This window comes from Fistularia commersonii, chromosome 6 (assembly GCF_037954325.1).
Source record: "Fistularia commersonii isolate RoL2024-O1a breed Wild chromosome 6, RoL_Fcom_v1.0, whole genome shotgun sequence".
NCBI lineage: Eukaryota > Metazoa > Chordata > Actinopteri > Syngnathiformes > Fistulariidae > Fistularia > Fistularia commersonii.
In genome coordinates, this window is record NC_141289.1 from 20,111,181 (window position 1) to 20,135,965 (window position 24,785).

Consider the following 24,785-nt stretch of genomic DNA (forward strand, 5'->3'; position numbering starts at 1 on the left):
ATTACATTGCATTTGGCAGACGCTTTTATCCAAAGCGACTTACAATAGAGGACATAGGGACTGCAAATACACTTGCAAATACAAGATGCACAGGAAATATACAGAACAGTTAGCAGTTAGTGAGGTTTTTTTTTTTTTTTTTTCTGCATAGCCTAACTTGCTGCCAAACCTGATCTGGGGCATCAGCGCAGTAAAAAGTCCTGAAAGAGAAACGTTTTTACCTGTTTCTTGAAGGTTGAGGGAGATGATGCTAGTCTTGTGGCTTCTGGGAGTTTGTTCCACCACTGAGGTAGTAGAACTGAGACCAGTTTTGCCTGAGATCGCTTAGAGCGAGCAGAAGGTACTGCTAGTAGGTTTGTATTAGAGGAACGCAGCTCTCTGCCGGGAACATAAGGTCTTATCATTTGGTTCAGATATGCTGGACCTGTTCCTGAGGTGGTTTTGAATGCCAGGGTCAGGACCTTGTGCTTGATCCTGGCAGCTACTGGTAGCCAGTGCAACTGGATGAACAGAGAGTGTTATAAAATCACTAACATACGGCCGCCAGCACTGTTGACCACGCAACATGCTAACTACATCGGGCTAACTGGGAACGGACGTGGCGGAAAATTGAAGCTGTTTTGACGGCACAGAAGCGCAACAGAGGCAAGCTACGAAGCAGCAACGCTGACGGTGAATTTGTTTAAGACTGCGGGGGGAAAAATGGTGGAGAAAATTTGTCCTGAGAAGAAGTGAGAGTTTGTTAAGGTTTCCCTTGAAGATGTTTCATCTGGCATTGAGAGGCAAAAGGAACTATTTGACTTTTTGTTGTTAGCCTGCGACAAAAGATTCCTCAAAGAATGTCAGGCCGAATGTGCGGCCCTCTTTGCAAAAAGTTTGGAACCCCAACACTGATGCGGCAGGATGAGCCCGCCGTCCCCCATCTTTTGATTGGTCGCTTTCCTTGAGCAGGTGGGATTTTTTTTCTTTTCCTTCTCCCAGTCAACCGATGGCCTCGGCCCCCCAAACCCGGCCTCCACCCCTGCACCATCCCTACGTGGAGGAGTTCCCCCGAATATCTGCAGCATCTTCAGAGGAGCAGCGTAGTTCTTTGTGTCTCCATCCCCCCTTTCATTTTCCTCCAGTACAAAAAAAAAACCTAGCTTTTAGTTAAACACTGTAAATAGAAGGATATTTTATTGAAAAGTTGATTTCTTTTGCTAGATATTTGGATTTTTTCCAACTTATAGCCGAGGTGCTTTTGGGGAAAAAAGGTTGAAACTGTGTTTTTACTGTAACTCTTTAATTTCAGGATTTTAGTGCTGAAGCCGGTGAGACTAGAGCCAGAGAAGCAGAGGAGGACGAGGATGAGGACGAGAAAGAAGAAGATGAAGAGGAGGAGCCGTCATCATCGAGTCCGGATGAGCAAACCGGGGATTCGCCAGATGAGGCTGTAAATATTCGGTTCCCGACTGACACTCCCCGTCCGTGTGCTCGGCCTCTTCTCACCTGAAAGTGTGAATTCTTCCAGAAAGCAAAGGAGCTGAAGGAGGAGAGTGTCCCCGACGGCGAGCAGGGAGGTAAAAGCACCTCCGACAGCGTCGCTTTGAAAGAAAATATCAGAAGAACTTGAATTCCACAGATTTTTTTTTCCAAAGGAACAGATATCAGTGAGCAGCCCGACCCTCCCGCCGACCAGCCGGTCAATGAGACGGAGGACACCAGCAACTTCAACAGCCAATCAGGACCTGTCAAAAAGGTACACCGGCATTCCTTGGACACGTTTGTACTCGACTGCTTTAAATGGGTGGAGATATTGGCAGAGAAGGTTGGCTGCCATAGACTGGTAGAACGTCTTGAGGAGCTACAGATGACAAACAACCTCAGTTCTTCTCAGGAAGAACATCTGCTCGGACGCTTCCTGTAGCGTGCATCTGTGTTGTGTGTCCAATGTGGACTCCTACATATTAGAAAGTTTGTGTCCAATGTGGACTCCTACATATTGGACAATGGTTGTCCATTGTAGACTCTTACATATTTAGACAATGTATGTCCAATGTGGACTACTACAAGTATTTCTGGGTCCATTGTGGACTCCTACATATTGGATAGCGTGTGTCCAATGTGGACTCCTACTTACTGGACGATGTGTGTCCATTGTAGACCCTTACATATTTAGACAATTTGTGTCCAATGTGGACTCCTACAAGTACCTCGGGGTCCATTGTGGACTCCTACATATTAGAAAGTGTGTGTCCAATGTGGACTCCTACTTATTGGACAATGTGTGTCCATTGTAGACTCCTAAATATTTAGACAATGTGTGTCCAATGTGGACTACTTCAAGTATCCCGGGGTCCGTTGTGGACTCCTACATATTGGACATGTATGTCCATTGTAGACCCCTACATATTTAGACAATGTGTGGCCAATATGGGCTCCTACAATTACCTCTGGATCCATGTGGACTCCTACATATTGGCAATGTGTGTCCATTGTAGACTCCTAAATATTTAGACAATGTATGTCCAATGTGGACTACTTCAAGTATCCCGGGGTCCATTGTGGACTCCTACATATTGGATAGTGTGTGTCCAATGTGGACACCTACATATTGGACAATGTGTGTCCATTGTAGACCCTTACATATTTAGACAATTTGTGTCCAATGTGGACTCCCACAAGTACCTCGGGGTCCATTGTGGACTCCTACATATTAGAAAGTGTGTGTCCAATGTGGACTCCTACTTATTGGACAATGTGTGTCCATTGTAGACTCCTAAATATTTGGACAATGTGTGGCCAATGTGGACTACTTCAAGTATCCCGGGGTCCATTGTGGACTCCTACATATTGGACATGTATGTCCATTGTAGACCCCTACATATTTAGACAATGTGTGGCCAATATGGGCTCCTACAATTACCTCTGGGTCCATGTTGACTCCTACATATTGGGAATGTGTGTCCATTGTAGACTTCTATATATTTAGACAATGTATGTCCAACGTGGACTACTTCAAGTATCCCGGGGTCCATTGTGGACTCCTACATATTGGACATGTATGTCCATTTTAGACCCCTACATATTTAGACTATTTGTGTCCAATGTGGACTCCTACAAGCACCTCGGGTTCCTCCTACAAGTACCTTAGGGTCCCCAAGGTACTTGTCGTCCACTATCTCCACCTCTTTACCCAGTCAGTCATCTTGGGAGTCCCGACTTCCTCCAAAACCCCATATCCATCCGTCACACTATTCTCACCCTCTGTTGCAGCTGTCGCTCTTCAGACGCCTGTCCTCGTCCCGGTCTCAGCAGGCGGTCAGCGCAGACCAGCCCCAGACTCCTCCGGTGGGCGCTGGCGCCACTCGCTCGGGGGCCTGCGCCATCCTGTGACCCCAGGGACGAACCCTCACCCCTTCACAAGTGACCTACAGCTGACCAACATGCCTCAACCAGTATGCCCAGAAGTTGAGCCTCAACGTGTGTGTGTTTGTGTGTGTGTGTGTGTGTGTGTGTGTGCGTTTTACACCTCGAAGATGCGCGTTTCCTTATTTATTGTGTCCCGGAGCACATTTGCACTTTTCATGTGACGCGACTGCAGTTTTGTACTCCCCACACGGGACCATCATGAGCCTTGTTTGCTTTATAGAATTTACGCGAGATGATAAAAACTTTCTGATGTTTTTTTTTTTAAAAGATCTATTTAACACCAACGAATCGCCGTGAACATCTTGAATTCATCTGAAAAAGGATTAAAAAGAGTTGAACTTCCATTACAAGCCATGTTTGGCCTCACAGTGAGTTTTGTTTTTATATAATTACTCATGATTTACATCCGTTATAATGCATTTTACAGTCCGGCTGCAAAGAAACGCCAAATGATCGATATGCATCCGCGCAACCCGACGTGCGTCCATCCAGTCAAATAAACGAAAAGACGTTTGTTTGACCAAATCCATCAAGTCTGTTCCATTGCCAAATAAATATTCCTGAGGAAATGAGTAGCGATGGTCGTAAATAAGGTGTCCCTGCACATTTATTCATGCAAAATCCTTTCAAAGTGGAAACATGTTGATATTTGATGTTGAAATCTCTTGACATGTGAAATTAAAATACTTGAAATATGATTTTCTGCAGATATTTATAGATGGTCAAAAATATACGGCTTAAAAAAATAAAGAGAACACTTGGATTTACATTGTGCTGTTTAAGTGTTCCCTTTATTTTTTTTGCACACTGTATATTTAGGGCACAGAAATAAAAAATATTATTTCAGCAGCTTAGAAATGTTAAAAATGAGTTAAAATGTAATGCATGCATTATAATACTATGAGGCATACATTAAATACATACATGACATGTAGAAGACAGCTTTAAAATATCAGTTTCAGACGATACACAAAATCTAATTTATTTACATTTACTTGTATTTTTCAATGTCAGATTGAACTGTTCGTACACAAGTTTGTATTTTAAAGAGAGATAAAATTTTATTGAATTATCAGCTCTACTTCCAACAGTGGCGGCTGTCGTCTGATGGATATTTGACTACAAGAAGTTGACAGAACTCGTACATTTTTAATGGATAATTACGTTACGTTTCATGACTGTGTATGTAGTCTGAATAAGAGATTGCATTTTTCTATATGAAACGAATGAGTGAGTAAATATTTTTATGTTTCCATGTGGTGTAAAAGCCGTCTGTTGTGAATTACAGCTGCGATTGGCTTCGATAATTCTTGTCAGAATCTTCAGGTCGTGGCAACTGGACTTTTTGAATTTCTTCATTTCAATTGCTTCACCCCTCCTCCGGAAGGCTCTTTCAGTTCTTCAGAGCTCTTCTTCCTTTTTCAAGTGAATAAATTCAAGTCCAGTTGCCACAACAGCAAGTTTCTGACAAGAATTCACCATGACCTGGATGACTGAGAACCTCCACAGACAAGGATGAAGGTTATCAGAATCAAGATTAAAAAAAATTTGGGGGCGCAGCATCAAATTGTGAACGTCAATAAATAAATTGGTGAATATAGGTATAATAAATTATTGTACAGAATTGTGCAAATTGTACCATTGGTAACTGAAATAAGCGGCACTCTGCATTTATATAATGCATTATATTTAGATTCAATTCCTCTCTCGTAGTTCATTTTTGATAAGTGTGTAGAAACACAGGTGAATCCAAAACATGCATTTTCATAGTGTGTAGTGTGTAATGTGTAAACACATGATGGGGCTGGTATGAAGGGTGATATGAATATGAATGAATTTAAAGTGCAGGGGATACATAGAATAAGGTTTACTGGAGAAGGTTGATTTACTGCCAAAAAGCCTAAAGGAAAAGAAGAATTGCTCAAATTGTACCATTGGTGAGAGACTGAAATGAGCTGCACTCTGCATTTATCAAATGCATTATATTTATTCCATTCCTCTCTCGTAGTTCATGTTTGTGAAATGTGTTAAAACATGGATGAATCTAAAACATAGCCCAATAGGCATCTTGTTTTGCACCTATCGATATCTCCCTGAACCATTCAGTAAAGTTCTTTTAATTTTCTAAAATGTGTAATTTAGCCTCCGGCCACCAGGGGGCAGCAGCGAGCGGACCGACTTCCGGTTCCCCCTCTCGTTGACTGTTTGTAGCCGCGTCGGTCTCCCCGCTTTCCTCTCCTCCGCTTCTCTGTCACCGTCCAAAATTAGCTCAACTTGTCTTTTTCTGCGGTTTTTGAGCCGGACAGCTGATGCTCGTCAACCAGTCCGCAGCGGAACACTAAACCGGGATGGAGGCGAATCACAACGAGGTGTGTCTCTTTTCGGAATTTCTTATTTTCGCCGCCGAAGAAAGTATCTGCCTCGGGTAGCATCCCTGCTAAAGCTAACTTTGCTAAGTCGGCTTGCTAGTGCCTCTGATTATAATATCACCGCTTTTAGTTTTTAAACCACAGCTCAGACAATATTTATTTATCAATTTATAATTATTTTTCAAACAACCAACAGTTGACTTTAAACCATGTTACATCCGAGAGGTGTCTATAAATCTTCAACACGCCCATAAGGGGTTACTGAGCTGTTGTCTTGGGTTAACATTATTATTATCATTATCTTTATGATTATTATTATTATTATTGTTATTATTGCTCATAATATACGGAATTAAATATGGACCGTTATTTAGTGCAAGTGCTGTTTTTTCCCCATCGATTATAAAATATAAATAGCCATTAACTATCAGAAATAATTTTCTAGAACAAGTGACTTGACAAGTAAAAAACAGCAGATTGTGTATTTATAGTTATTTTGATGATCAATTGATTTGAAGAATATTTCAAGAATTTACAAAAATATTTTTCACATCATCTGTGATAAATTGGAATTTATTTTGAAGAAGAAGTAACTAAATGACAGATATGCTAGTTGTGAGCATTGATATGCTAACTGTATTGACTGTTTCATAAAGAAAATGCCTCTTTAGGAAAAATTGCAAAATTATGTTGACCAAATGATTGCTCTCCTGTTGATAAGTGTCTCTTTGATGTCTTTTTTGAAAAACATTTTTAAAATGGGTTTAACTCATTGTAGTTTCTACACACAGGTATGACTCAGCCAAAATGGAAAATATGAATGCAAAAACAATGATGATTTTTTCATGACCTACCCTATTTATAACCATTTTAAAAAATATATATATAAATCTAGCAAATCTGATTGCTGTTATTTATGGTAACTACTGTCCTTGGGATTTTTTTTTGTCGTGAGAAATGTGTGTTCTTTATTTTATTTGTACACCAAATTCTGATCAGTGACATCATATGCATCTCTTTTCCAGAGCTCCTTTCCCTCAGAGGAGGCCGAGAACATCGTCAAGGAGGTAAATCTCTTGGAGGTGGTTTGGAGATGGAGCTGAAGGTGATGATGTTTATCCGTGTGACTTTTACAGCCCGAGGAGTTTGGAGTAAAACTAACAGTAAAAATAATAATAATAATAATAACAACAGAAACAGGCAATAATACATTTAGATTTGGAAAGTAAATAGAAAAGCCCCAAATTCTCATTTCACATATGAATCTGGCACTCGTGACAATCAATGAACAGACAAGAGGTTATTTTTGAAAGGAGCTCATCTCATTTTGGAATAGGTATTAAAATAACAAGTCAAACCATTTGGTGTTTTAACCTACTTTTTCACCCCTTGTTAGATTATGCTGTAAAGACAAAGAACAGTTAATGGCAAATGCGGTTCCCCGGGGAACGGCTTAAAAGATTTAAAGACTAAACGTTTTGAGTATCAACCATTGAGGGGTTAAAAAATCATTTTCTTTGGTTTCATATTCAGAACAGCCTTTTGCCTGCAAGGGGACGCCAGTGACTGCCTCATGACTTAACAGCTGACTGTGTGTGTGTGTGTGTGTGTGTGTGTGTGTGTGTGTGTGTGTGTGTGTGTGTGTGTGTGTGTGTGTGCGTGCGCGTGCGTAAACACGTCAGTGTATAGAGAACGTCATTGGGACTGTTGACTACAACCCGAATCAGGCGAGTGACTGGACGTCCTGTATCCTGCAGCGCTGCATCCAGCGGCTGATGGAACAGGGGAAGCGCTACAAGTACATGGGTGTGTACTTGTGTGTACTCAATTCATCTGCAAAATCTTTTTTTTTTATTTTTTAATGACAGAACACAGTGAGGTGAAGTCACTTCTAATAATCTCTTCATAATAATTACTAGTTGATTTAAGAGGCAATATTCTTTTATTCGTTCTGATAGCTTAAATAGCATCATTACAAATGTGCAGAGCCAAAATGGAAGCAGTAGTGTGTGTGTGTGTGTGTGTGTGTGTGTGTGTGTGTGTGTGTGTGTGTGTGTGTGTGTGTGTGTGTGTGTACAGTTACCTGTGCGTTGATGCAGAGGACAGGCGGAGGCCTCCACACAGCAAACTCCTGCTACTGGGACACGTCGGCCGATGGTGAGGCTCCACGCCATCGACCCGCTCTGCACTTTCACGCCTTCACAGTTTCTTTCCAATTTAGATATGTTTTTTTCTATTTTTTAACCATTTTTTTTGTTTGTTTTTTTACTAATTTCATGTTAATTGATCAGTAACCGTCTTTGAATTCTTTTGAATATGGCTCACTTTTATTCTTAATTAGACGTTAAACACAAATTTTATTTCTTACAAATTTCCATTAATGTTATTTATTATTCTATTTCTCATTTATATTTAATATTTTGTTAAAATTGTCATTTTGTCTCAAACGTAAGAAAAAAGTGACCTTTTTCATTTTTACAAAAGATTAAATATAAAAAAAAAAATAAAATAATAGAATTTAGTTTCAGGCTAATTTTAGTATTTCTAAAACAGCCATAGTTTTTCTGAATTCTGATTTCTCCCTTTTTATTTTTACATGGATGTGATGATAAAATCACCCTGTGACTAGAGATGCTTTCTGTGGCTGAAGGTGATTATTGATTATTGATTTATCATGTCTCTCGCGTTGACAGGAAGCTGCACGGTGAGGTGGGACAACCGCACCATGTGCTGCGTGGTCAGCGTGTTCGCAGTGGCCATCGCCTAGGAACACACACACACACACACACACACACACACACACACACACACACACACACAGAGGAGGAGTGCAGTGTGTCCTGTGACCAGCAGAGGGCCTCCAAGTGACCTTTCACCCCCAAGGATCAGCCGTTTCCAGCCTTTTTATTCTTTAGTGATCTCCATGGCCTTTGCGAGCAGCGTGCCTCGGACCCTGACGACGAGGGTAAATAACCACAGCTTTAAAAATGTTTTATTGTCTTTCTCTTAACAGTATTAGAGACTGAGTGGAGTTTCATGGCTCTATTTGATTATCGTGCCTGGAGGACCTTGTTTTATTTCTGCAGGATTTTTTCTTCTTTCCTGAGCAGCTGGAAATTGCAGCCACATAAAACACATATGATCACAAAACCTTATTTGTAATTTTAATTTGACCACGGTGACTTTATTAATTTAAGGCAGTGCGTTCAGTAGTGGAGGTGCATGCGTGTGTGTGTGTGTGTGTGTGTGTGTGTGTGTGTGTTGGAGGTCATACGACTGCCGAGGAAAGAAGGAAAAAGGTGGTCATGCAGTTTTTTTTTTTCCTTTTCAAGCAATCTTATCAGGGTCGTTTAAATTAGCTCCGGGTCCCACGGCTCCTCAGGGAAACCGTTGCCGCTCCGTACTCACGAGTGTTTTCCTGTAACGTCACGCCATCCTCACCAGATCACGTGACCCGTGGGCCGTGGATGACAATCTGCTCATGACCACTACAGCTTTTTTGGTTTATTTTCAACCACCATGTATGAGATTACCCTCAGTGATGTGCAATAATTAGTATAAATATATATATAAATATATATCATCACTCTGCATTGACTGGTGTTTTTTTTTTTTTTGACCTCATATTTATTCTTCCATCGGACTCCATACAAAATATCCAAAATTTACAAGACATGAAGAAATTGTCTGCAGTTGTCAGGAAACTAGCGTGCTGGTGTCAACTTGCGCAGAAATCATCTCCAAATCACAGGGTAGAAATACATTGCGAAGCCGCGCATACATTTAGGAATAAATGCATAGAAAGGTAGCGGGTGCGTTTGAAGGGTCAGATGAGGCCGCCGCTGAATGAATGTTGTGACCTGTTGATGAGGCAACCTCACTGTTCGGTTAAGCTTGGGGTAGCAGGCCAGTAAGAAAAAAAGATAATGTGTTGAAATGTCATTGTTGGGCCACAGAGCAACAGCAGTCTTTTTGCAGCTTTTAAGCAATACTGGTAACTTTCCCCACACATCAGTGGATAGGAAGTGGCGGTGAGGGGGTGAGGACCTCAAAGAAGGTCTGTTACGACGTCCGTCCGTAACTTAAAAGTTTTCTTTGTTGAAGATGAATTTGACGTCGGCCTCGGAGTGGGATATGCACTGCTTCTCCAGAGATTTGGCAAGCATGGGGGGCCCGCAAAGGAACACACCCACTTTGGATCTGCGGAAGAAGCACGTGTCATCAGTTTGGGACCCTGTGATTGGTTTGTTTGCATTCAATGAATTGCAGTCTAACTAACAACCAGTGAGTACACAACAAATGCACTAAAATCTTCAAAATTTGCATCCATACATATAGATATATAAATACAAACAGACATATACATATGTATATGTATACCTATAAAAACATACCAATATACCTGTGTATATACACATGTATATATTGGGATGTATATGGGTAGTTATACTAATGTAGATTTGTTTATACATATATACACATACATATATATACAAAGATATTTATACATACATACATGAAAACAGATATAGATAGCTATATGTATATTTACATGCATGTACATATATACACACACAAATACCCATACATATATATATACAGACATATGCATACACAAATATATGTATGCATATATGTCTATATATGTCTGTATACATGTATATCTTTGTATATGTGTGTATATGTATAATTGTATATATGTATAAACACATGTAGATGTACATATATATGTATTTATATATATGCATATTAATATAACCAAATATTTATATATTTACATATATGTATTAACATACATATTCATATATAAAAATATATACATAAATGTATACATGTGTATACATACATTCATGGATATATATGTACATGTACTTATTTATATATGTATACACATATATATACTAAAATACACAAATACAAATATGTATACAGATGTGTACATGTATATATACATGTATATCTATACATAGACACATAAATACATAATAAATAGGATACGTATGTTTACATATATATGTATAAGTATGTGTATAGACCGTTACAGGTATATACATAAACATGTATATGTACACACATAGAGTAAATATATATATATATATATATATTTATATACATATACGAACACATACATATGATGAACACATATGAGTAATACATGTAAATGTATAAATACGTGTACATCTAGGTATATATGTACACACATATGTACATACATTTGTATACATTTGTATACATATATACTCATATATATGCCAATATACATATATATGCATATACATAAATACATGCCTAAATATACATATATATGTATATATATGTATACATACCTGTATGTATGTATATGTATGTACATACATACAGAGTTACATAAATATATACGTATACACATATATTTAAAAACTTACATATATATGTATGTTTGTATGTACATATTGTACATATTCACATACATATACACATACAAGTATAAACATAGATACTAACACACACATATATATACGTATATTTATATACAGAGTTACACATGTATACAGATATATACATGTACGCATATACAAAAGGCACATATTCGTACAAACATATACAAGTATATATACACACCTATACATGTATGTATATATGTACATGTATGTACATATATACATTCATGTGTACATACATATATATGTATAGATACATACACATATAGATATGCATGTCCATACATGAAGGTACATGTAATAATATACTTAAGCAAATATATTAATACACATATATATATATATATATATATATATATATATGTATGTATATATATATATATATATGTGTGGAAACATACATAGATATACATATATACACATAAATACATATATACATAATTTGATATATACATACATATATAAACATATATAGATATACACATATATACAAACATACATGTATGGACACATGTTCTACATATTTATGTATATCAACATATATACATCTATATACAGTCTTATAAACATGTATATATATACATATATATGTGTGTATGTATATACATGTATATGTGTGTGTATATGTGTGTATGTGTATATGATTAATTAAAATATTAATATGTATTTATAAATATGTATTTACTATGTAAATATATGTATGGTGTATATGTGTAGGTCTATATCTTTTAAGTGTGTATATATAAAGATATATGCACATAGACATCTATAGATATGATCATATTCATAGGTATATGTGTTTAAATATATGTGTTTGTATATATTTATGTATATGTATGTATATATGTATGTATGTATATAGATGTGTCTATGTAAATATATATGTAAATAAATGCATTTATATTTATACTGTATGTGTTCAGTTTATGTATATATATATTTATATATGTATGTGTATGTCTACATATATCTATATATGTTTGGATGTATATGTATGTATATATAATGTATATATGTATGTATAAAAATGTATGTGTATATGTGTTTGTGTGTGTGTATGTATATAAATATCTTTGTGTAAATATGTATGTATGTTTTTTTTCTACACATATGAATATCTATATATTTGTACATGTGTTGTTGTAAAAATGTATGTTTGTATATATCTGAATGTATAGATGTATTTATATGAATATACAAGTTTATATATGTATATGTATGCATTTGTATATGTACCAGTATATATATTTGTATGTGCATATATACATATATATATATATATATATATATATATATGGTGTTATCAATTGTTATGTATATGTTTGGATATATATGTTTATATACATATTTAGAAATACGTATATGTATTCTATTGTATATATAGGCATATATATACAAGTTTATGTATGTATATATATATACATATGCATACATATAAACATAGATATATAATTATACATACTTAGATAAACACTTATGTTCATAGACAGAAATATATATAAATCCACACATAAAACCAAATTATTCCATATGTGCACATATATATGCATATATATGTGTATATATACACATATATACATATATATGTGTATATATAACCCTAACATGCGTACATTTACCTATTCATACACATATACATATAGACATATACATGTGTGAGTGTATATATATATGAATATATATACATTTGAATGTTTACATATTTATCCTCATACATACATATATTCATATATGTATATATTTGTAAATGTATGTACATATATACATATACATACATACATGCATTTACATATGCATACATATACATCCATAAATATACATAAGCATGTGTATATGTATTTATATGTTTATGTATGTATATACATATATATTGTAGTATTTTTATGTATTTAAATATCCATGCATGTATATATTTACACATACATATAGACTTGTATATATGTATATATACATACACATATATATGTGCATATATATAATAATATGTACATTCGTACAAATATGTATTAACATATACATTCATACATACAAATAAATATGTACATATGCATGTGTATATACACTCACATAAACATGTACATACATATATACTCATATGTGCATACATATAATCATATATATATATATATATATATATATACACACTTACACATTTATATATACATATATACACATATAAATATATGTAAATATGCCAGACTGAGATGGTTCGGTCATGTACAGAGGAGGGATAGTGTTGTATTCTATTTGAAAATGCAGAAAACCATGATATATTTTATTCTATTCCTAATATTCAATGTTTAAATACAGTTAAAATTAGAGCTTAAATGTTTCTGATATTGATGTGCACGTGTGTCTGCCTGTAAGCACTGAAGAAGCTGTGAAGAGCTGCTGGTGGCGTCTCACCTTGGGTGACTGGATGCGATGTTGGTGAACTCGCTGTCCCAGTTGGGTTTCCCGTACAGGGTTTTCTGTTTCAGGCCAGTGATTGGATCGTTCTCAGCCTCGTGGTGAACCCTGAAGTGTGCCGCCTGGAAAAAACAAACATTAGAAGGTAGGTAAACACTGGCTTATTCCCGAAAAACCGATAAGTCAAATACACAGATGGGAACAGGACGTTGACCCGAGAAAACCACCTCTTAAGCTATAAATCAAATATTCAGCGTTAAAATGACTGTAAATGCTTGTGTTTAGAGTCCTTCTGAGGCCTTTGACAAAGAATAGCATTTAAATATTAGATTCATAAAATGTAAATTCCAGGATCAAGAGGTTTATTATATTTCCAATCATATTTTTTTCCCAATCACTGATACTGCAGCCTGAAAAGATTGCCTAAAAATATGTATTACATGATGTAATGTAGGTTATCTTAATGACTTGTTAATAACAGAGTGCATAGATAGATAGAAAAGATAATCAATGAATACTATAATCCAATCACATTGTATCAGGTTATGTTCTATTATATTATATTGTATGATATACTTTATTGATCCCCATATGGGAAATTCTTTTGTCACAGTAGTGCAACAATTACAGTATAAATAAATATGAATTGACAATTAAAAGATAGATATCATATTGTATTGCATTGTATTATAAATCTAACCCCCAAATAATTGACAAATTCATAAGTTTTTGTAATTTTGCACTGTAGGTCTTAAAGTAACGCTATTTCAATTCTCTGTATTTGTGAACCGATGGCAGTATTGACAAATAAAAGTAACTTTGAAATGATATGGGATACAGAAATATCGAGAGATATAATGCTAAGCTAAGTTACTGATTATTTGGGCTCTTAGGTAAAAGCCAAAGGTGCGGCAGCCGGGCACCTCGCTGTCCTTCCAGCGCGTCAGGTAGATGTTGTAGCTGAGGAAGTTGCTCATTCCTCTCTCCGCCATCTGACCCTCCAGGGACTGGAGAAGGTCGGCGAACCACTCGAAGGCCTGCGTCTCCGGACACAACCAGTAGAAGTAGATCTGAAAAGGGGAGGAGAAAAAGTAAGCGAGTCCTCCAACCGTTAGCACTTTGCGTTAGCCACAGGCGTCAGCGTTAGCCGGTTTTAGCTAAAGCGCTGCTATAAATGGAGGTATGAATGGAGGTAAAAAAAGAAAGAAATAACAGAAGTTAAAATAGTGTTTATAAAAAGAAATATAAGCTAGAATAAAAAGTAGGAAGTTAAAAGTGGTAAGCAGAAATAGCGTAAAGTTAGGAAATAGCGAAATGACAACAAATAGGTCAAGTAACTATGAGGCTAAAGGTACAAACAATGTAAATACAGCTAAAAACAAATTATTTATTGCTAAAAGAGACAAACAGAAGCTAAAAATCATCCATAAAAAATAACTTTATCATAATTATTCGCTTGGAAAAAAAAAAAAATTTAGAAATTAAACTTGAAGAACTAAAACCTAATGAAACATTAAAAAATTGAAACACACTAGCAGTAAGAAGTAAGTGAATTAAAGTCAAATGAAACTTTTCATTCAATAATATAAGATGAAAACTATCCTCAAATAGTAAAAACCTACAGCAATGAAATAACTAAAAACAGGCTAACTGAAGCTGAAATATGCAAAATAACAGAGCCAAAGGAAAACGCTAATGACTGAAATAAAGGTTGGAGAACAACAAATAAAAATATGGGCCGAGGGAAAAGAGAAAAAAAATTAATAGATAGAAAATGAAGGCTAAACAAAGCTGAAGCATGAAGCTAAAACACAGGATTTGCCTTAATTCAAAATAACCTGCAGACTTGAAGATGTCAGAAACATGCAGAGGCTACATGGAAAAAACCTGATGCTAAAGTTAATCTAAAATAAACCAGGAATGGCTAAACTGGAGCTGAAAGACACAAAACAAAGCTGAGACCCAAACGAAGGCACTGTCATTCCTGCTGTACTCGTCACATGACCAGTTTGACGGCCGCCGCTGACCTTCTTGGTGAAGATGTCCTGGTTCTTCTGGATGTGTTTGTACCAAACAGACTTGAGGATGGAGGCGAACGGAGTGACTCCGATCCCGGCGCCAACCAGCATCACAACCTCGTACTGGAAAACGTCCTCGCTGGCCGTCCCGAACGGGCCGTCAATGGCAACCCTGCATGAGCACACAAAATACGATATTTAGATATTTAATTACAAACTATATTTCGTTTGTAATTTAAGTACGGTTTACCCAAACTATTGTTATAATTGTTGTGCTCATCTCAGGATCAACGTGACAGAGGAAACAAACCTCTTGATTAAAAAAAGAACAAAATTGGTCAATAACTATTAGCCTAGAATAAATAAAGGTTAACCAACAACGGTCTAGATCTAGGAAAAATAGTAAAATAGTAAAATATATACATACATACATATGACAATACATACAGACATATATATATGTACATATATACATGCATACAAACATATATATACACACACACACACACACATATATATGTGTGTATATATATATATATATATATACATACATACGTATATACATATGTACCTATATACAACCATACATACATAAACATAAACACGTCACGTATATAAATAGATACATGCATACACATATATACATAAAACATACATACACAAATACATATATACATACATATATATGTATCTATGTACATACACACATACACATGTATGTATGTAAATATATACATATATAAACACACACACACATATATATATATATATGCATATATACATGCATACATATATACAAACATAAACACACGTACACATACATACAAGCACATACACACACAACACGTATACATATACATACATATATATGCATACATACATATAAATAAATAAGTTAATGATGAGCTAAAAAAAAGGAAAAAAAAATCCAAATAAATGATGCAGAAAATCATGTGAAGACGGATTAGATTTAAATGGGTGTCAAAGTTACATTTAGAAATAATAATAAAAAAAAACAACTTAAAAACCACAACAAAAATCAAGAGAACTGCATGATGCTGCTTCGAATGTGCAGGAAATTATAGTACCTCACTAATCACGTACTACCACAGATTCTGACAAAATCTCAGTGGGCACACTGAGTAAAAGTAAAAGAAAGAGTGACTAAATGAAAAAAAAAACAGCAATTACTTTAAAACTTAATTAGCTGTCTATCAAGGGATTGTCAAAAAAGTTGCCAATTAGCATTCGGATGTTTCTAAAGTCCATAACCTTGCAGGAATAATGCCGATTGACCATAGATGCATTAATAAATATCATTTTTAAATGAAAGTAAGGGGTGTTCCTATCCGTTAAGAGGTGAGACGGTGTTTTAGCGCCCCCTGGCGGCCGAGGATCTTACTTTGGCATCTTCCAGGCTTCCTGAGGTTCAGTCTTGTCGCCCCCGCAGGCCTCGTACAGGGCCTGGGTCCAGTCCCCCACGATGCGAATGTGGGCGGTGAAGAAGTCCTCCTCGGGGGCGGAGGTCAGGGTGAAGGGGTGCCACTCCAGCCGGGACACGGACGGACACTGGATGAAGACGTACTGGCCCACCTCCATGTGGAACCCCTTCCTCTTCATCTGCAGCTCCAGGGTCTTGGACGGGTGCATCACCACCTTGGCGACCACAACGGCATCAGCGGTTGAGGCTTCGGTCTATTGTTAATACGCGTCCTCATCGGAGGACTTCCTGTAGGTACGCCTGGTTCTTGGCTCGTACATACGGTGAGCTAGCAGGAGCAATTAGCAAGAAGAGCTGCTTTTGTTTATAGAAAATGCATAAATGAGAAAATCAGCTGTTATCGCAAACCTTGACAATGGATAAGCAGCAAGTGCCTGATTAGGAGCGTTGGGGATTGCAAATATTCTCTTTACCATCTGTATGTTAATTTTTATAAATGTATGTATGTATATATATATATATATATGTATATATGAAATACATTATTATATATACTAATTTTATGTAATGTATATATACTTGTATATATGTATATATACTTGTATGTATACTTGTATATATAATATATAATATATATAACAATGATATATATTTATGTATATATACATATATATATATATATACATGCATACATAAAATACATTATTACATACACTCATCTTATATAATGTATAATACCTGTATGTATACTTGTATATATAATATATAATATATATAACAATAATATATATATGTATGTATGTATATATGTATATATATTTATATATATACATAAAATACATTATTATATATACTCATTTTATATAATGTACTTGTATACTTTTATATATACTTGTATATATAATATATAACAATATTAATAAATATATATGATATATATAATAAAACTATATATAAAATATGTATATCACATTAACGATGAAAATAACAGTAATAAAATATTACTACCAGTAATACCAACAATACCATTGTCACTAAAATTCTAATAATGATAATTATAACAACAAAAATAGTCATGAATATTTCTATTTCTTTTTCATATGTTTCAATATGCTATTCTAATATACAAATTTTTCCCCAGCATAAATGACAAACATCAAAATAAATTGATTTGAAAAAAACTAAAACATGAAAGAAACATTCATGAAGAGAAAATCTCTTCATCTCTATAAATGATGCATGATTCGCACGTCTGTTTGGACGACGATCAACCAAAGCTCCGCTTCCAACGCTCACCTTGGTGATGACCACCATCTGGTGGGATCGGTAGATGCGGACAATCCTCTCGCAGACGTACAGAATCATCGGTCCCACGACCCACTTCCACGTCTGCAGGGAAGGATTGACCAAAGATACTGCAAACACTCATCTCACATCTGCTTCCTGGCTGGACGGTTATAGGGCTTTTACAGAAAAATATTAAAGACTATCAAGCGAACGGCGAGATAAGATTATTGACAGTTACGGACGACCCGGAAAATGCTTTCTGTGAGTGAGGCCTTCTCACCATCGGGGGGTTCCCGGCAAACTCCGGGACGCTGCAGTTAGAAGCCGGCGTTCCCCAGTCCTCGAACTCCTTGGCGCATTCATCGGGATCGTTGGAGATCAGACTGTCTTCCGTCTGCCCTCGAACGATCCGCCTGCGGGCGCAAGAAGCCGGTATGTCCGACGTTTCTGCGTAACGTCAACATTTGACCTCGGTCGAAGCGTCCTACCCGAATCCGTGGAAGACCAGCCCGATGAAGAAGATGATGAAGAGGTGGTGGATGTACCAGAACACCTCGAAGTAGGAGCGGCGGATGACCTCCATGGACGAGGTGATGATGAGGATGAGGGCCAGCGTGATGGCCACGCCTGTCAGCCCCGCGATGGTGGTGAACATGACGATGGTCGGGTTCTGTGGCAAAAAAACAAAAACAAAATACATATTGATATGAAGTACAACAAAATAGATATGTCTTTGGAGCAAGTTGGTTCAAAACAGTGACGAGCAGTCAGGGGAGGCAGGAGAGGCTGTGCCTCACTTGCCAACCTTGCAAAGAAATTTGCACTATAAAGGTATTTTTAATGTAACTTCACCAGATTAAGAATTCAAATTGGCTGGATTTTCACATTTGCTGTTAAAAAAACTGAGAAGAGACCTGGGGTGAGGCAACGGACTGTTGAGCCTCAACATAGCCTGCGCAATGACGGCTGACTGCTGGCATGCTCTGTACTAAGATCGTAGTGCAGAATCTCTTTATGTCCTTATTAAAATGTTGAATCACTTTTGTTAAATGAGCCACATTTCCTACATTTGTCAGCAACTCTATGCATGCTACTAGTTTCTTGCTCTGAGCGACCATAAAACTTCCGCCAGGAGCCAATAGGTGAGGCAGGCAGTTCTCCTGCCTCATGGTAGGGGACGCTGTACCTCGCTGGCTCAAAATCCGCAAAAAACAAATAAGAATTCGGCACAAGATGATCTTGAAAGCAGGAAACGGACCGTCTCGTTGGACCTGATGGGGTTCAGGAAGGAGGCGTTGTCCCCGGTGCCGATCTGAGACAGGACGAAGGGCAGGAGGCTGCTGTTGGCGTTCAGCTGGGCGTCCATGAAGTATTCAAAGTTAAAGAGGTGGGCGACGATGTGCACGGCTGCGGAAGACAAAAAGGCAACGTTCTTTTGGTTAGACGTTAAAACAAGTGACATTGATAATTTAGTCATTCACTAAATTCCTGTGAATCATCATTTATTGACATTATATGATTATTACAATAGGATTTTTTTTTTTTTTTTTTGCAAGGCAATACTTTTTTTTTTCAAACTTACAAAGACATACATGTTGCTCACGACAACATTTCTGCCTAATTTTCCCGGCTTAAAATAAGATGAATGAAATTAAAGTAGAATTCAGAGGTCGCTGAACCTGATCCATCAGGAACATAATAATAAGAATAAGAATAAAAACAACTTTATTTATTCTGAAGGAAAATGAACCATTTTCATGACTTGATCAAATCATTCCCGGAGACTCAACCAAACTGTTATAACAAGATAATGACATTTTTCTGCAAGATGATTTAATTGCTCTGATAATAATACATTTTCCACAGAGAGAACTGTTCTCTAAATTCAATAAATTCATTATTCACATACGTAAATGTTCCCCAATCATGATCAGATGTTCCCGAGAGATAAATCAAGCGTCACTACAGGATAATTACAGTTTTTGCGTCGTGCCGGCGAAGTCGTTGCGATGAACGACTGCATCCGCAAGATATTTTAGCGTTGCGGTAAAAAAAAAAAAACCCTAGAACCCGAGGAAGCTACCTGTGTGGAAGGCGATCATGTAGGCCACCAGCTTGTGGAAGGTGAGGTTTCGGTCCAGCTGGCGAGCGGCGGTGCGGCTGCAGCACTGAGCGAAAACATCACCGCGATTGAGGAAACACCAATCGGACGGTTTGACGACAAAAACTAGCGAGCGGCTTCCGCGGTACCTGGATGCTGCCGCGTAGGAAGGACAGCAGGTTTCTGCAGACCGGCAGCAGGATCAGCATGCAGTTGAAGTTGAGGCAGGCGGCCGGCGCTCGAGCCCAAGGCAAGGCGTGCTGAGGGTTCCAGACGGTTGTTGAAACATCTACGACGCCGTCACGCTTAATTTCAAACCCCATTTCCAGTTTTTCCGCTATACTTTTTTGTTCGTTTCGACCTTTATTTGCTAATTTGAGCCGTCATGCTAATCAACTTCTTTCCTCCTTTGCGTCCCCTCGGCGCAATCAAACGGAAATCGGGTAGATATCACCGCAATCTACTATAATCCGACTTTTTCTCACATTTTTTTTGAGAATTAGCTAAAACTCCACGGAGGTTTTTCAGAAACCTCCCGCCATCTTCATTGGATAACAAGATGGAAATGAGTTGCATGAGTTACCACTGGGTTTTTTTTTTTTTTTTTTTATATGAAGAGGAAGTGAGAAAGAAACACAGGCATGTGTGTGTTAGTTGGATTTTTTTTGTGTGTGTGTGTGTGTGTTACGTGTTCGTGGGCTGGCCCACACGAATGCTGCTTCTGCTTTTGGAAAGAAACCGAGTGAACAGCCGTGGTGTGATTTCACCAACGCATTATAAAGTTACTTAATGAAAGACGCGCCACAAATATCTGATTTTATCACTTTCTTCTTTTATAACACATTTCACGTACGAATCGTTTCTTCCCGTCGACTTTATTTTATGTGTTTTTCTCAGAGCACTAATAATAGCAGAAGTCTTTGAAAAACAAATCACATGATTGTGTGAAAAATTTTCATATATATAACTTCAATAATAATAACGTGTGTTCATCGCTAATGGGTTTTCAATTGATTCATTACACATTTCTGAGAGCCCTTTGGGGGATTTTGTGAATTTTTTCTTTTTTTTTTTCTTTTTTTTTGATAGTGAATCGCCTAGTTTGGCTAATTTGTTGTTTTTCACACTCATATCTGAATTTTTTAAAAAGTTTTGCGCCTCGGTCACAAAAAGAGATCCAATCATTCCCTCTCTGGTTCACAAAGCCTGGATAGTTTTATTTATTTTTCTGAGATCGTCGCGGATTTTCTTTTCTTTTTTTTTTTTTTTACAAAACTTAAAAAGAGATGATTTTATTTATTTGCGGATGATGTTGGGTTTATTTCCGTGCACTCACCCCCAGCAGGACGCGGGTGTAGAACCATTTCTTCACCAGAAAAGCAAAGTAGAAGTAAACAAAAAGGAAGATGTTGATCCCGAGCCACACCACCTGAAACACACACACACACACACACACACACACACACACACACTTACAACCCTGGGAAACACACCTGAGATATCCAGGAAACACGTAACAGAACTCTATCATGGTTGCTTTTTTGTAAATTGCAAAATTTTTATTTAATTTCACCTAGATTTTAAAGTCTTCACATTAAGTAAATCAGTTTGAAGACTGTCTCAAAATATATTTTTATTAAATTTTCCTCTAAAAATCATAACATTTATTTAAAAAAAAAAATGTTTTGTGAGTTGTGATTTTTTTTTTTTTTTTTTCATTTTTTTCAGCCTCTGTTTAATCATTTTTGTGATCTTGAAAGAACCACCAGAACTTTAAACTCATCGGATGCACCGAGCAGAACTCCAGGTCGGAACTTATTCCCAATAGGAGTCGCCAGAAGCCTGAAAGCTTTCTTGCCGGGTTCAGCTGGTACTTTGCAGATGACGAACTGCAGATCATCCACAGATGGGAAATTGTGACTTCTGCGCTTCTGGACGACCAAGCCGGGAGGCCAGAACCCAAACCTCCGTCCGGGAGCCCATGTGAAACTTTAACAGGAAAGGAAATGTCCCTGGACAAGAAAGCGTACCCAATTCACCCAAATCAAAAATCTCCCCCTGCGTGAATATGGTGCGACCAAGGATTCGGAGCAAAGCGTCGACGCTACCAGGACGAAGTAATCTACGCTCGACTGAAATGGGGAACAGGTGGCGATAACAGAATTAACTCAGTGAAGCTTCCTCATTCGGAGACGAATGCTTTTGTGTGAATGAACAGGCGGCGAGAGGTAAGGGTGGCTCGGCGCCCCACGGAAGGCTGAGATCATGAGTGGATGCGTTCATGTTCACAGGAACAGGTTTACGGTTTGTTCCCACAAAAAGAAAAGCTGGACTTTCAGGGGTAAAATCTCAATAAGAGTGTTTTTCTTATCACTTCAATGATTCTGCCCTTGGCCCTGAGCATACATGTATGGGGTCTGCAAGGGCGACACCCTTGCTCTTGTACCGCTAATATTTGAATTTTGAAGATTTGACTGAGAAGTTAGCGGGTTTGGTGTGGCCGCCCTGAGCCCGGGGCATGAACCAGGAACTTCTGGGTCCCAAGAGGACCCCGCCCCTTCGGTTCAACGTAAGATGCAAATATCGGAAGGCCCCATCCTGAGGAGATGCTGCGCGGTATATGACAGCGTCATCGGCGTAGAAACGAAATAAATGCGGATTATTACGTGAAGCTTATTTATGGAATAAATCGTGATTAATGCCAATACTTTCTACCTCCGAGGAAGAACTCTCTATTTTAAGAGATCAGTTTCTGCTTTCCAGAAAATTTGCAAACCCGCCCGACTGCTAGTTGAGAAAAAGAAATAGCTGAAGAATGTTAGGTGATCAACGGTAATCAATATCTTGGGATGATCGATCAAGAGGGATGGAAGGTGATGCTTCCGTTAGAATCATATAACGTCGACTGAGGAACAACATTTTTGCCAGATATTATCAATACTTGGTACTTTATTGCCAATTTTAACTGCCGGTTTTCTAATTTTATCCTTGTTGTCGTCTCTTCTTTATAATTGTCTCTTTTATTTATATTCAGATTCATTTGTATTGTTCTTTTGCGCTGCTGCGACAAACAAATTTCCCCTTCGGAGATCAATAAAGTGTTATTATCTTACTTGTCGATTTTGAGAAAATGTGAATTTACGTTTTTGTTTTGACGTCCACTCAAAAACTAAAGCTGATGCGACATAAACAATATGAGGAACGTTGTACATAAAAATTTCCATACATTACATACAAAAAAATGCAACTAAATAGAAATAATAACAGAAATAAAACATTTCTAACCGCCTCGCTGTGTTTAAAATGACAGGAAGTGGAAATTGAGCAGGATTTGTACGATTTCTTCCCCTCTTCCCTTCGTTTCGATCACATTTCCCCCGAAAACTCGTCTCTCCATCCCATATCCTCACTTGGATCAAACTCATTTCCATCAAACGCAACCGTCAGATAATAAACTGAGCAATGAAAGTAAAGATCTCACAATGACAAAGATGGATAGTCCCTCGTTGGCAGCGAAGCTCCCCATGGTGAAACTACGAGGAAAGCAGCTCCCGCAGAACTTTATAGCCTCCGACTATCAAACAAGGAAGTAGACTTTTTTTTTTCTCCGCCAGCTGATGAAAGAATAAACTTTCCCCTTCCCTGAAACTCCTACGCTCCTGAAAGGCTCCACTACATGCCCGTCTTCTTCCTCTTTTTTAATTTTTACTCATCTTGTTCATCAGTCGAGTCATTTCAAACCATCCACATTTTGTTTCATTTTCAAGAATTTTTTTTTTTTTTTTCTTTCTAGATTTTAACCTCTTCTTGATCATTAAATAATCAATTTTTTAATTTTTTGGGTGAAAAAAAAAACATTTTTTTTCTGGTATTTTTATTTATTGCCAGGAAATATCTTGCCTTTTTTTAATTAATCAATATTTAATTACTGTACTTGAATAACTTATCACTAATTTAACCTCTTTTTGATCATTAAATAAATAATTGATGATTTTATGGGAATAATCTCTTTTGGGTTTTTTTTTTGCTGATATTTTTATTTATTGCCAGGAAACATCTTGCCTTTTTTTAATTAATCAATATTTAATTACTGCACTTGAATAACTTATCACAAATTTAACCTCGTCATGATCAGTAAAAAATCAATTGATGATTCTGTGGTAAAAATTTTTTGCTGATATTTTTATTTATTGCCAGGAAATATCGAGCCTTCTAAAAAAATAATTAATAAATATTTGATTAAATAAACTGTCAATAATTTAAACTCTTTTTGATCATTAAATAATCAATTGATGGTTTTATGGGAAGAATCTCTTTTGGGTTTTTTTT

At 37.0% G+C, this 24,785-nt stretch overlaps 2 protein-coding genes across 5 annotated transcripts; one reads left to right on the forward strand and one right to left on the reverse strand.

The window, feature by feature from the left end:
* The first annotated feature begins 5,617 nt into the window (after window positions 1-5,617).
* Window positions 5,618-9,369, forward strand: LOC147233611 (dynein light chain Tctex-type 3-like). The gene is made up of 5 exons (XM_086148583.1): window positions 5,618-5,780; window positions 6,806-6,847; window positions 7,463-7,586; window positions 7,860-7,937; window positions 8,474-9,369. The coding sequence occupies exons 1-5, from the start codon at window positions 5,760-5,762 to the stop codon at window positions 8,545-8,547; spliced, it is 339 nt and encodes a 112-aa protein (XP_086004709.1). The 5' UTR covers window positions 5,618-5,759; the 3' UTR covers window positions 8,548-9,369.
* Window positions 9,370-9,383: 14 nt separating this feature from the next.
* Window positions 9,384-24,247, reverse strand: cybb (cytochrome b-245, beta polypeptide (chronic granulomatous disease)). Of its 4 annotated transcripts, none has more exons than XM_086148585.1 (13): window positions 23,938-24,247; window positions 21,793-21,885; window positions 20,606-20,716; window positions 20,439-20,523; window positions 19,614-19,762; window positions 18,844-19,025; window positions 18,636-18,768; window positions 18,365-18,457; window positions 17,030-17,283; window positions 15,637-15,799; window positions 14,533-14,679; window positions 13,607-13,731; window positions 9,384-9,980 (listed from the first exon to the last, which is right to left on the reverse strand). In XM_086148585.1, exons 1-13 carry the CDS (start codon window positions 23,980-23,982, stop codon window positions 9,863-9,865), a joined length of 1,698 nt encoding a protein of 565 aa, XP_086004711.1. In that variant the 5' UTR covers window positions 23,983-24,247; the 3' UTR covers window positions 9,384-9,862. The 4 variants fall into 4 exon arrangements, with proteins under 4 accessions (XP_086004711.1, XP_086004712.1, XP_086004710.1 ...); XM_086148586.1 differs by having other exon boundaries at window positions 20,606-20,745; window positions 23,938-23,957; XM_086148584.1 differs by lacking the exon at window positions 23,938-24,247 and having other exon boundaries at window positions 21,793-22,783.
* Between the last annotated feature and the right edge of the window lie 538 nt (window positions 24,248-24,785).

Coding starts and splice junctions, on each gene's coding strand:
- cybb (XM_086148584.1), bottom strand. CDS start 21,987: ATGATAGAGTTCTGTTACGTGTTTCCTGGATATCTCAGGTGTGTTTCC. Junction 19,763..20,438: donor CATGATCGCCTTCCACACAG/GTAGCTTCCTCG, acceptor TGTCTTCCGCAG/CCGTGCACATCGTCGCCCAC. Junction 9,981..13,606: donor ATCGCATCCAGTCACCCAAG/GTGAGACGCCAC, acceptor CTTCTTCCGCAG/ATCCAAAGTGGGTGTGTTCC.
- LOC147233611 (XM_086148583.1), top strand. CDS start 5,760: ATGGAGGCGAATCACAACGAG. Junction 5,781..6,805: donor TGGAGGCGAATCACAACGAG/GTGTGTCTCTTT, acceptor TCTCTTTTCCAG/AGCTCCTTTCCCTCAGAGGA. Junction 7,587..7,859: donor GAAGCGCTACAAGTACATGG/GTGTGTACTTGT, acceptor GTGTGTGTACAG/TTACCTGTGCGTTGATGCAG.